At 33.7% G+C, this 13032-nt stretch overlaps 1 protein-coding gene across 1 annotated transcript in view; it reads right to left on the minus strand.

Annotated features, from left to right (window-relative positions):
• Positions 1-1097: 1097 nt before the first annotated feature.
• MAN2A1 (mannosidase alpha class 2A member 1) overlaps positions 1098-13032 on the minus strand; it is a 111016-nt gene continuing 99081 nt past the window's right edge. Inside the window, exons 20-22 of the mRNA XM_064642549.1 lie at positions 8607-8801; positions 4969-5079; positions 1098-4095 (exon numbers count right to left, since the gene is read on the minus strand). Coding sequence (XP_064498619.1) covers positions 3943-4095; positions 4969-5079; positions 8607-8801 — 459 coding nt within the window. The 3' untranslated portion in view covers positions 1098-3942. The remainder of the gene's footprint in view (positions 4096-4968; positions 5080-8606; positions 8802-13032) is intronic.

A 13032-nucleotide genomic window follows, 5' to 3' on the forward strand; every position in this document is an offset into this window, starting at 1 on the left:
AAAACTGAATCTCTGTTTTATATTTTATCACACATATATATAACTCATCACAAATCAGATAACCCACTAAATCTGAGCAATAGTGTCACTATCAGTAAAGATACGTACAGAGATCTAGCATCTGTTTTTTCAAAGGCATACATCAGATATAGTTAATATAATTTCAAAAAGTAAAAGAATACATTATTGGTTGTTGAAATTAGTGGAATATGTTCTGCCTGCATGGTCGTGTTGATATTAATCAATTCCAAAGTAGGATGACCATGAAACGGTGAAGGGGTGCTTTAAACTGGACTCATACCCTTTTTTTTGCCTGTTACAGTTACACGTAACAAGTTACATGTGCAAGTTACACTTGCATCTTGAAACATCAGCTTTAAAATTATAGGGATTTATACAGTCTGTGGACATGTATACTTTCATGTTTGTAGTTAAGACTGTCCAGTCCAACATCAAATAGCTTCAGGCACTGACTAAAAGTTATACTTTATTGTCTTTGCAAGTCATTACGCTCAAGCCCCATCAGCACTTTGGGAAGCAAACCTGTGATGCATCTATGCCTGTTCAACTTGCCATATGTAATTACAGTATATTATATTAGCATTATGTTATTTATTTTAAAGTGTTCAGTCTCATTACAGTTAAACTGTTATTTTGACTTGTTATCCTCTAATGGTGTGTTTGTTAATTTACAAGAATAGCTTCCATTCCATTACTGTCAACTGTTTCAAATATAAATACTAATTCAAGTAAAAAAAGGAAAATTCTAGAATTTTACAGCTTCTACTATTTTCTGGCAAGTCAGTGCAAGATTTCTTTTGCAAAAGAGCAACCCATTTCCTTTGCACACTGTGCAGTGTCACTTGTTTATATCCTTGAAGTTAGCATCTATCTTCTTTTCTTTGGCAGCTGTGGAATAGATCGCATCTTTCATCAGGAGTTCATCTCACTACAGATAACTGTCATTCCAAAAAGCTACTGATACATGAGCCTTCTCAAATAAGGTGTTTTTGTTGTTTCTCTCTTTTTTTTTTTTTTTTTAATTTTTTTAAATTTAAATTTGCTACAGCCAAGGCATTAATGACACTGGCCACATCTCACAATAACATTACCTTTTATTAGAGATCTTACTTTACATATCCCCATAAGATATAAAACCTTCCAAGAGAAAATAGCAAAAACCTTCGGCTGAAATCAGTTTGTTTCAGACAATATGAGCAAGTAAACCAAAGACAATTACGATAATGGAATGTAAAAATAAAATAAAAAAATGAGTACAGGTACAACTCTGGTAGGAAAGTAATTACAAGGTTTTAAACCATTTCTTAAACAGCATTGTCTTTAAAACCATATTGAAAGGTAAGGATGCTTGGCTCTCTTAACCAGTAGTTACAAACCTAGCAGGGATAAAAACCAAAAGAACCCCCAAGATAACAGAATTTAATTAGATGGCCAATTCACAGAAATACAGCATAAGAATTCATTAAGACTTGTTGGGGAAAAAAAAACAACAACAAAAAAACCCAAAAAAACCTGCAAACCAACAACCCAAACCCCCATCCTCGCTGACAGCCACAATCCGAGCAAATTAAAGCAAAATTTATCATGAGACTTTGACTGGAGTTTTGACTTACTTAAGGATTTCAGGAAAGGATCCTGAACTGAAAGCTGTTGTTACACAAAAAATGCAATACAAAGGAACAAAGATTAAATCTGCTGGTTAAGGAAGATTCAGGCATCATGATTGTACAGCTAATGAAGAAAAAAAAAGATTGAATGCTATACAAAGGATCTTTTGAAGGAATTCCAAGAGGCAAGATACTTTAAAACTTTATTGCATCAAAATTTTACTTTTCCGCCTAATAAAACTGAAATAGCATTTTGAATATTTTCTTGCACAGAACACATAAAAGTCCCTTAAACATTTTAATTCTGAAGACGCAACAAAATAAATGTTATGAGAAATTCCTGCTGGAAAGTCTACCAAGCTTTGAGTTCCAACAAAAAATAGTATTTTCAAATACTATATCTAAGAAAAGTTACAGTACATGTTTATTGCATGAAAACATCCATTTATTGGATCCATCTGATTCTTCTATTTGTGGTTAGTGTTCTTATATTCTTGATGTAACTTGCACCAGATCCTACTAAGCATTCACATTATTACAAAGCACACAGTAGATTGAATTAAGTAGGAAAATCTATACAATCTCAGAGATCCAACCTGGGACAATGCATGAAATATGACTTTCATTTTCTTTTAAGATAGCCTGTAGCTACATGATGTAATTTGATGGACTTTGATATTTGATAAAATTGTGGAACAACAGTGATGAAATTAAATACAGGAGGCGATATTAGAGCTAGCACATCTTTTTAACAATTATGATGACTTTTCATGCATTAGTACTGAAGGTAAGCAACGATGAATGGAAAAGTAAAGCATAACAGAGATATAGAAGAATGAGCTATGAAAATAAATGAAGACTAGAAAATGGGATCATATTCAAGTGACTGTTTATATATATTAACTGTAAACAGCAGCTCTACTTATGGAAATGTTTTTCATACTTGGATGGCTTAAGCACTAAATGTGAATTAACATGAAACAAAGTAAAATTAAGTCTCCATTCTTCAGCAACATGAACACTGGCAATATAACTGAGGTTGCAAGTTTGCAAGTTGGAAAAATGTTGTTTAAAATATAGGCACATGATTCTGAATTAACAGGTCACCACAGTCTGTGACATGCAAGCACATGTTTTGATAGGTTTGCAAATCATGTCTTGCTTACTATCAACTCTCTGCATCAAGTTGCAATTTTCTTGAAAGCAGTTGAATTTAGCCTCTACAGTAACTCTTTTTTGTCTGTGTTTCAGGTTATGATATAATATTAATACATTCAAATAGTCAAAATGTTCAGAATAAGATAGCACAAACTTGGTGCAGGAGTACATAGATCAGAGGGTGGCCAGCATTGTCAAATAGGAGATACACAGCTTAAGTATTATATAAACTACTTTTTCCCCAAAAACACTAACACAGACACCAAAATTGTAACAAGACATATCAAAAAATAAGGCACATTTATTTTGATATGGTAATCTTGAAATAGAAAACTCATTTCAGAGAATATCAGTATCTAAATGAGTTTTATAAAAAATTTTGTATTCATGATAACTATGGACATTTCTCATCATGGTAATGGAATAATTGCACATATCCCAGTGTGTCAAGTAACAAAATGGGAGTTTTATTAAACATTTCCATTGCAAAATTACTTCATAGGTTCGTGTTTTCCTATTTACATAACTCAGGTGGAATGGTAGAAGTATTAAAATCTACCATCACTTATCACAAGTACTGCAGGCTTTCATTTTACCACAATTAATAATCCCCTTTGTGTTGAATAAATTGAAATTAATTGTGGAATAATTGAGATTATTGTCATTTATATAAATGATTGTAAATATTTGGACATTAGCTACTACACAAGAACATTTTATCGTATTTTATTTCCAAGCTGCATCAGGACTTTCTAGATTGAGTTATTTATACATAAATTCATCAAGAATCAGCAAAAGAAGGCTGTTTAAAATCCAATCCCCTCTTTATGAAACTTAAAACACCAAAAGCATCATTAGTTAGCATTTAACCTGAGATTTAATCTGTTGAGAGGTTAACATCCTTAGAAATTTCTTCACTTACTGTATTAACTTATACTGATGTTCCTATTTTATGGGGGGGGGGAAACCTGAATAAACAAAAAAGTTGCTTGCAACATGGCTTTTCACTGTGTGGTCAAAAAAAATTATAGAATGCATCTTCTTCTCACAGTATCCAGAAGCTGGAACAATATTAATCTGCTTCTTATTGCACATGAAACTAAGAGGAGATGTAATTGCAGATCCTTCTTCTCTATCTGAGTATTAAAGCAAGATTTCATTTTAGCCGAATCCGGAACGTATTTATCTCCATAGAACTCATATTTATTTCACTTATATTTCTGCCATCTGGAAATGAATGCATCAAAGATAAAGATGTGGGTGTAAGACTTTCCACTCTGAATTTGTTAAAGAGCTTATGCACCTTTATCTGGAGGGGAAAGAAAGAAAAAAACAAAAAGCAAACAAAGAATTGTATTTAGAAAAGGCAATATATATCTTAAAATTATACATCTCCTTACAGGTACCAGCACAGCAATTCTCTCACTAAAGACTATGAATATTTTTAAGCACCATAAACCAAATACTATATGCTAATTCAGAACTTTTTAAAAGCAGTATTCACTTGCTACATTTCAAAGGAAGTTAAATGAATACATTAAAAACTATTAGAAATATTAAAAATCTTCTTGTTTCTTATTAAAACAATATTTACTCTTCTCCCTAAAGAAAATCCCAAATCTATTTTAAAATTTTATTACAAAATTGCTACAGATTAATTACTTTCCATTCCATCTATAACCTTCAGAAAAAGTTATTTATATTTCATAGTTTTACACATCACATCAATTCTATAAAAATCTTAAAATACTTAGATATTTGTATTGGTGTAGGTCATTTAAGAGAGAATGGGCAGACAAAGAACATGCTATAATAAGCAACAGTCACATAACTTGTGGGTATATTAGTAATATTCAAAAGCTACACTTTAGAATATGTAACTTGATTTCTTTTACTTCATACAGTTCTAAAAGACTATTAAAAATTATCTGAGAAATACTCATTCACAGGAAGTTAATGAGATTAAAACTAGTTTACTTCTTGATGGTTACAGGGTTATTCCCACAAACCAGCAGATTCACAACTTTATCAAATGGAAAGCAGCTTTCAAGGTAAATTCTATCATTATCCTGAAAGTATAACTCTTGAGAAATAAATACCTAGGCTTCACCTACAATATGACTGAAGTATCAGTGTTTCTGCAATACTCATAAGGTAAGCTGCCCATAAAATATCAGCATACCTTTCCCTGAGTAGTGGAACAGAGCAGACCCATGTCTCTGTTTGAAAATCTACAGTCAAATCCCTTCCTGTGAAGAATCAGAGCAGCTTCATCAGATGGCTCAGTATCTACCTACAAATAAACAAGATAAAATATTACTCACAAAGTAGAAGTAAGAAAGACATTTTAGACCTCATAAAATTATCATTATCATACAGTGATACAGCCACTTATACCTTAAAAAATGTTCAGCCTAAATTCAACCCTCATGGGTTTTTTTTAAATTTATAAGACTAAACACAGAAAGAACCGAACTGCAAAGAGTTGAGACATTCAATGTACTACAGAATATAAAGGTATGTTGTCGAGGTTAAAGCCCAGTACTTGCACTTATACAGACTTAGAATTGAAGTGTAGTTATCACAGTTGTATTAATTGGCTTTCCACAAAAATTATACAGCAAAACCGAAAACAAAACGGAAATCATGTGAACTACAATAGTCATACTTAAATACTCAATGTGACTATGTTGAACAAACTTTCATGTTGCAAAGCTGCTCTCTAACACAGTTTAAGGTGTACATAAAACTGTACACTGAAATACAAATATGAAATAAATTTTATGGTTATCTATAAGATATTCAGTGTTCTTGAGCTTCAACAGACGTCAAAGAGTAACTCAAAAGTAACCAACAATCTCAACGTCCTAGTTTGGATCAAATCACTAAAACCACCCCTTAGGGCAAATCACAGCATAGAATGCCTCAAATCAGAATCTTGTTTTCATATGTCAAAACAGCCTAGAACTGGATAGAACTTTTTTCATTTACGCTAAAATGTAGAAAACCACTCTTGTACAGCAGGAGTAACAGCAAAAAATTCTTCACATTTTAGATGAACTTGCATGTAAACCAACTTCACACCACAGGAGTGGCACATCACAAGATACCCTTCATAGAATCATAGAACTGATCAGCATGGAAAAGATACTTAAGAATTCTAAGTCTTAACATTAATGTAGCCACTATCCAAAGCCATGCTAGTTCTTCAGGCTATTATCCTCTTACTTATTTCTGGTTTACTTGCTTTTGCACTGGTGCTTTTTCACTAAAGCTTCTGCCATGAGTTCGGTTCATTTCTGGTACTTCAGAAACCTATGCCAGTGAGCACTAGACACTTTGTCATGCTTTTGTTCTTCAAGGTGTACCAAATGAGAGGTCTTACCCTAACAGACTTTCCATATAGTTTTCTTCTCATAAAGGAGTTCTTGGATCAGCCTGAACCAGCTTCTTTGAAACCCAGCATGACACAGATTCAAAGTGCAACAAATTTGTAGTATTAAGTACTCATTCAAATAATAAAAAAATGGTAAAAACTGATTAACTTAGTGGTTTTAATTTTCCCATTTAAAATGGTAAAAATTTATTCAGTAGTATTTGGAATTGAAATGAGCTCCTTTTTAGTAAAACACTGACAGTTGAAAACTTGGCATAGTTTACAAATCATGACTAAAACTCAGTTTGAGAAGATTTCATGAACACAAAATAATACTGTCTGTCTAAACATCGGATTAGTGAAACATTAAAATTTAGACTGAAAAAGCCTGACTTCCTATGGGGTAAATTAACGTTAAAAATGACAAGCCAGTAATGGGTATCAACACTTCCTCTGTTACCTTTTACTAATCTGCATAACAAATGCATGTATGCATTTCAAATTACGGCATGAATATTTAATCTCTCAAATTTTTAAAATTAAATATTATCTTAAGATTCAAAACTTTTAAAGCATAAAAGTAACACACAATTAATGACAACTTGAGAAAAAGGGTTTACTATATCCATGATATAGTATTCAACCTTTTATCATGCATATAGCAACCATGTGCAAAAAAATAAAGCTATTCTAACTCTTTTTCAAAGCAGGTGTAAAACTAAGTCACAGCCTTCACATCTACTTTAACTTACCTGTTCTTATATCATCTCTAGGTAAATAAGACTAATTGCATGCAAGCCTAAGGAATGTCTGAGCAAGGGTGAACTTAATTTACATCAAATACACCTTCTAAACACAACCATGCTCACTGCACAAAACTCTGTAACCGATTCCTCAATTTTCAATAAATAATAACATCCTTAACCTTGTAAAACTTCACAGCACTGTTACATAGTAAAAAAATCCTGACCACTGCACTATCAAATCTCTGACTAGCTTTCTTGGAAGAGCTGCCAAAGTTTGATTTGATTTTGATCTCTGAGAATTGAAATGCAGCCTCTCATTAGGCCTTTAGATAGAAAAAAAATAAAATTTCTAGGTTTTCTCATAAGCAGTATGCCAGGGCAATGCTGCTAAAATTTTGAATGGAAAGAAAAAAACATTAAACTCTCTTTAAATCCAAAAATTTAAGGCAACATGACAAAATTATGTATTTATGTTTAGTATAAAGTGACAAATGTTCTCAGTTTTAAATCTTGAGGCCCAGTTTATTACACTAGGTAAAATCTGTGTCAAACTTCTTAACTGGAGATCTACTAAAAAAATTCTTTAAATGTCTCATTCATAAGGGATTGGACTCTTCCACAACAAGATCAGATATCTTACATAAATAGCAATATTCTTTCTGATTTCTACCTTAAATCTTAATAATATTTTATTTTAATTTGGTACCCTTTTATGTGAAATTGTAATGGATTATGGAAAATCAACAGCTAAAGCAATGGAGAAATTCATATTTCTGGAAAAAAAAATTCATTGTGTCAATTAGCCAGAATTATGACACTTATCATTCAAATTCTTGAAAGATAAAGAAAGGAAGCAGAAAGTGAGGAAAGATTTACAAAATTATTTGCAAAGCATTTTCTGCTGTGGAGAAGGACTGTTCTGTGCCTATAATGATGTGCTCCTCTCCTATGACTACTGCAAATGTTCACTTTGCAGTGGACGTGAAGCTCCAGGCTCAAGAGCTGTCAATCAGGTGTTGAAAAACTGAAAAGGATTTATAAAACAGTTGCCAGAAGAAGGACACAAAACCAGTTCCTTTAGTTTAGGAAACAGATAATTAAATTATGGTAGTTACACGCCTTTCCTGCCTTTGCAAGGAAAAAAATATTGAGAACAGAAGAGGCTTTTTTTATTCGAGTTTTTTTATTTTTTCATTTGGGTTTTTTTTTGTATACCTACCAGAGAACAGTTTCACAGGATCCAAGCATTACAAGATGATGTTAGAATAATTAAACAAGGTCTTGTAAATAAGTTTAGAAGTGCTTTAACAATACAAGTTGAGTTTAAAACTATAACCTGTATTAAAAACACACTTAGAACAAAGTCCAATGATCTTAAATTTAATTCTTCTAATACAGAAAAGGCTGAAGCATATGAACTGTTCTCTCAAACTTTGGGAACACATTGAAATGTGCCCCCTCCGGAGACAGAATACTGCACTATGCATATTCATATGTTGTGAAAAAACAGCCCCTGCATTTCATATTACTCAGACACAAGCCTTTAGTTCTTGCAGAATTAACAAAAGATAGTTATCACATAGCAGTTTACCATATCACATAAAACCCTCCATAAATTACTTCCAAAGAATAAATTATTTGTCTGTATTAATAAGCTATATCATATTTTTGCTCACAAAAGCAGTGGTTTGACCTTACCTTTGATTGGATTGTCCTCAGATTGACTATATGCATGTCACAAGGCATGGACAACATGAGTGGAGAAAACGTATTTATCATCTCTGGGACACCTGACTCTGCATTTGTTGTCATTGGAATTACAGGATGATTTAAGAAAAGAGAGGTCATATGGCTAAGAAGTGATGGAAAACTGACTGATGCCTTCTCTTCACTCTGCAAAATACAAAAGAATGAATCCAGTTAAGATATCTGAATTTTTAAACTCACTTACTTTATAAATTATTCCATTCATTGCCTAGAAAATTTTAATTTTTAGACTGCCCATTTAATTACCATTGGAAACTTTTGATTGTCCATTAGTTTTCTTCTATTACTAGGTATACTTTCCTGTACACCATTAGTACATCTTCCAAAATTATGATTAGATGACATCTCATTTTACACCATTCTTTACCTTTCTGTGTTAGGCTCTGATGTACAAACAAGGTAGTTTAGAGAAAGAAACTACCAACTACTTTAGCAAGTTGCTCCTATTTATTCAGTATCTATTTGAATATGGAGAAAAAAAAGCTAGTCTTTCGTAGGCTTCCTTTTCCATATTAATTTTCTGACCTGCATTTCTTACTTTCTTTAACTTGTATCCTAAATCCTTCATTCTATTCTAAATCTTTCCTCTTCAAACTATTCGCTGGAAGAAATAACAACTGGCATCTTTGTCTTGGTCCACATTGCAAAAGATTTCTTTTCAAATGTTTATGTCAATGTCATGCCAGCAGGAAGTGAAGGGGCTCTCTCCCAACATTTCACAAATTTTGTACTTTCCCAAGTTTTGTATTTGCAGTACTTTTACACAGCTGCAGAAGCTGCTTTACAAATCTGAAATTGCTTAATCCTACATATTCACAACAACTAGCTAAACTCCATAGAGACCAAGGAAAGAAAACAAAGCAACTTCAAAAAGGCAATTTCTGTTTTGGAATGTCAATGAAGAAAAGAGTAGAAACGGGTGAAAACTTCTTTTGCTCTTATTTTTTCTTTTTTCCTTGCATACTTAGTCAGATAAAATCCCTGCTTGTTTAGAGTTAAACAGGTGACATTTAATGAAAACTTTGCAGAAAGGTTACTGAAAACATAGTATCTTAAGCATTGTTATATTAAACATACATTTTATGACAGGCTAAAAAAATAGAAATAAAAAACAAATGGGTGATACTTTAAGCAAAGGGGAGGACTATTTTCCATTTTATAACAGACAACCATAACAGTAATTTCTGTTTTGGGGTGTGTATGTATGTATGCATATCTATTTATACCTCTGGAGCAGCATTAAGTACAGCTGACAGTGTAGTAACTGAAAACATACCAGAGCTGAATCAATGCAAGATGGTAATTTCTGTTTTATTCTTGGTGCTTTTCTTAGTAATGTCTAAGACTGTGCCTCTTTGGTAGCTACTAAGCATTGAGGCTAGTACTTTTAAATACCTATTATGACACACAAATTACTTTATAGAACTGATAACAGTTGATCGTTGCAGAGGATTGCTTCTCTACATTGAACTCCATCTGCCATTTTACAGCATCTTTAATCAGTCATGAGTTTTCTATTCCTCAGTTAGCCTTGATTTTTTTTTCATTATCTTAAAAAGTTCAGCATCACTGGTCACCTTCATTGTCATGATTTTCTTATTTTCCAATTACAGTATGAAAAGCTTGCTCTACATACAACTAAATCTGAAAGCCTGCAGTTCAAATGACTGCATGCATGCTCTACCCACAGGGAAAATCTTCTTTCAAAGCAGAATTCAGTTTTTGGCCCCAAGAGGAACACTGTTCACTCTGTTGCCATAGATGTGCTAAAGTCAGTCAAAATATTTTATTGTCATTTCTCTTTATTATTATTATTCCATCTTTTTTCCCCCTGTAAAATGAGTTGATTGCTTATATCTGAGAACTTGAAAACAGGTCTCCTAAAATATCTCACAAATCACACATGAATCAGAAAAATACTTTTATCTCACAAATCACACATGAATCAGAAAAATACTTTATCCATTCTATTTAAAACAAAAATATGCATGAAAAGTCCTTGCAAATGGTTCCTAGTTCTAGGCATGTTACCTGAGAATAAGCAGAAGAGACAACTACCATCCAGGAACAACAGTTATTCAAGATAAGCTTTTCATTTTAAACAATGCGTATCCATACTCATTTGAGATCAGTAAATTTGCCTAAACAGAATTCACGTTCAGCCATTTCCTCCTCTGCTTTCAACCCCTGCCTAACATACACTGCTAACATGTTCAAGGAAGAAATGCCTGTCCCATACCCAACACAGTTACCTTCAACACCAGATTTCTCAGATTTAAGGGATTCCAAGGAGACAGAAAGAGAAAGAAGGGTGAGCCTTCACAGAAATAACATTTCATTTTGTCTTGTCTTTCTTTAAAATGTTTTATTTATGTGCAAATCCTCACAGTAAGACATCCCAAATATTTGGAGAAGGGCCACAATTTGTTATGTGAAGAGTGATTGAAAAATCATTCTATTAAGTGCAACTTTATGCCTGAAAGAAGGTGCTTCCTGAAAACAAACTGAACTCATTTAGATGTCCTCATAATTTCAGTAGCAGATGTTCCTCAGAAAACGCCACCAAGGTAATTTCAGACGAAGAGACGTGACATCTTTCTAAAAGCTTTTGCTATACGTACAGAAAACCACCGTGTATGGAAACACAAGCATGCCATCCATGAGTCAAAACTTTGCCCAAATCCCAGAGACCCAAGTGTAAATAAAAATGGGAGGCAAGTTTGCATATTGTCTGACACACAAGTAAAAGACTGCCCATGGTAAAAGTATCAGATGAATCCTCAGCCTTGTCAAGGAAAGGATAGCACAGGGAAGGTCAATCTTCTCGGCCTGAATCCTTAGCCTTCTCTAAGACTAACAGAAGCAATGAGAATAAAAAAGGTGGATTTAATGTAAAGATATAGTAGGCTGTATTGCAGTTGAGAATCCAGGAAAGATGGAAGGAATGTCACAGGAAACTTTGAAAAAGAATGTGGTTGAGAGAGAATATGGGCAGTGGGACAAAATTGTCAGATAACCCATAGCAGAACCAGAAAACCCGTTCCTCAGTTCCTAGATTCTTGAAATAACTGAGGATTGCTGAGAAACACAGCCTTGAAAGACTCTAGCAAATGCTAGAACCAGAGATGACTCAACTTGGCTGACTTTTTGTTCCCAATACGTCTCCCCATAATAAAACATTATGGGCATTATCCCTCATGCATTATCCCCTTTGAAACTAAGACTTAGGTGGAGATTTTATCTTGAGTCCTGTATTGCTACATGTGGAACAACAGTCCATTTTGGATGATTGCAGTAACAGAAGTGCAGTCATTCACTGAATCTATGTAACAGCAATGGGAATGGAGAGTACGGAAGGTGTCAAAAGTTGCGAGAAGACCAAGGGAAAACTGGTTTTGCAAACACTGTGAAGACAATGCTATCACAGAAGATTGAGAAGGGACACTTTGAATCACACTCCCCCCTAGGTACATCGCAGTCATGAAAGGATTGGAGTAAAACTTTCCCCTCTCAATCTACTGATCCAAAATTTAAATAGGACTCTCGGGAAAGAGAGATGAGAAGGGTTTGCGCATGCAAACAATATATTTTGAAGAATAATTACTCTATACGCACCTTCACCATGTGGATGGCTTTCAGCAGTATCCTGCTGATGCTAAGTAGAATATATAGTCCCACAGACTCCATCTAATTAAAGTACTGCTCTCTAAAAAGTGACGTTATTTTCTCAACTCAAATGACAGCATTTATCACTCAAAGCGTGAACGGAGCTCCTCTGGCACCCTTACAAACATTAAGTACTGGTAACAATCTGATGAATGCCAGATCATGATGCGTCAGCTTAATGAGCTCTAATCGAAGCAAATACTGTCTTTTTAACCACCTTACAGTACATTCATATACACTTATCCAATTGGAAATAGTTTGTGTTGAAATACCATCACTTGAGTGACTTTGCAATACATGTAAACAAATAATTTAGGATTTTTCCTTGTCATCAAAAGTAAGGTGAGTAATTTTAAACTTTTTGCTTTGAGGAAAAATAAACCATACTGCAGTATAAAACTATCTTACAATTTGCAACAAGTTCTAAGAATAGCCTCATCTATAAAAAGTGCCTTTGTATCAGAAATGAGCTATTTTACTGATAATCACAGAAATAATAGAAAGGATTGGGTTAGAAAGGATGTTCAAGTTCTGACCCGTCTGCCTTTGGCAGGAATGCCACCTACTAGATCAGGTTACTCAGGGCCCTGTCCAAACTTGCCTTGAACATTTCCAGGTTTGGGGCATCCCTGCCCTGGGCAAAGCATTTCAGTGCCTCCTTATTCTCTGAGTAAAGAGTTTCTTCCTAAAT

The sequence above is a fragment of the Pseudopipra pipra genome, chromosome Z (genome assembly GCF_036250125.1).
Source record: "Pseudopipra pipra isolate bDixPip1 chromosome Z, bDixPip1.hap1, whole genome shotgun sequence".
Taxonomy (NCBI): domain Eukaryota; kingdom Metazoa; phylum Chordata; class Aves; order Passeriformes; family Pipridae; genus Pseudopipra; species Pseudopipra pipra.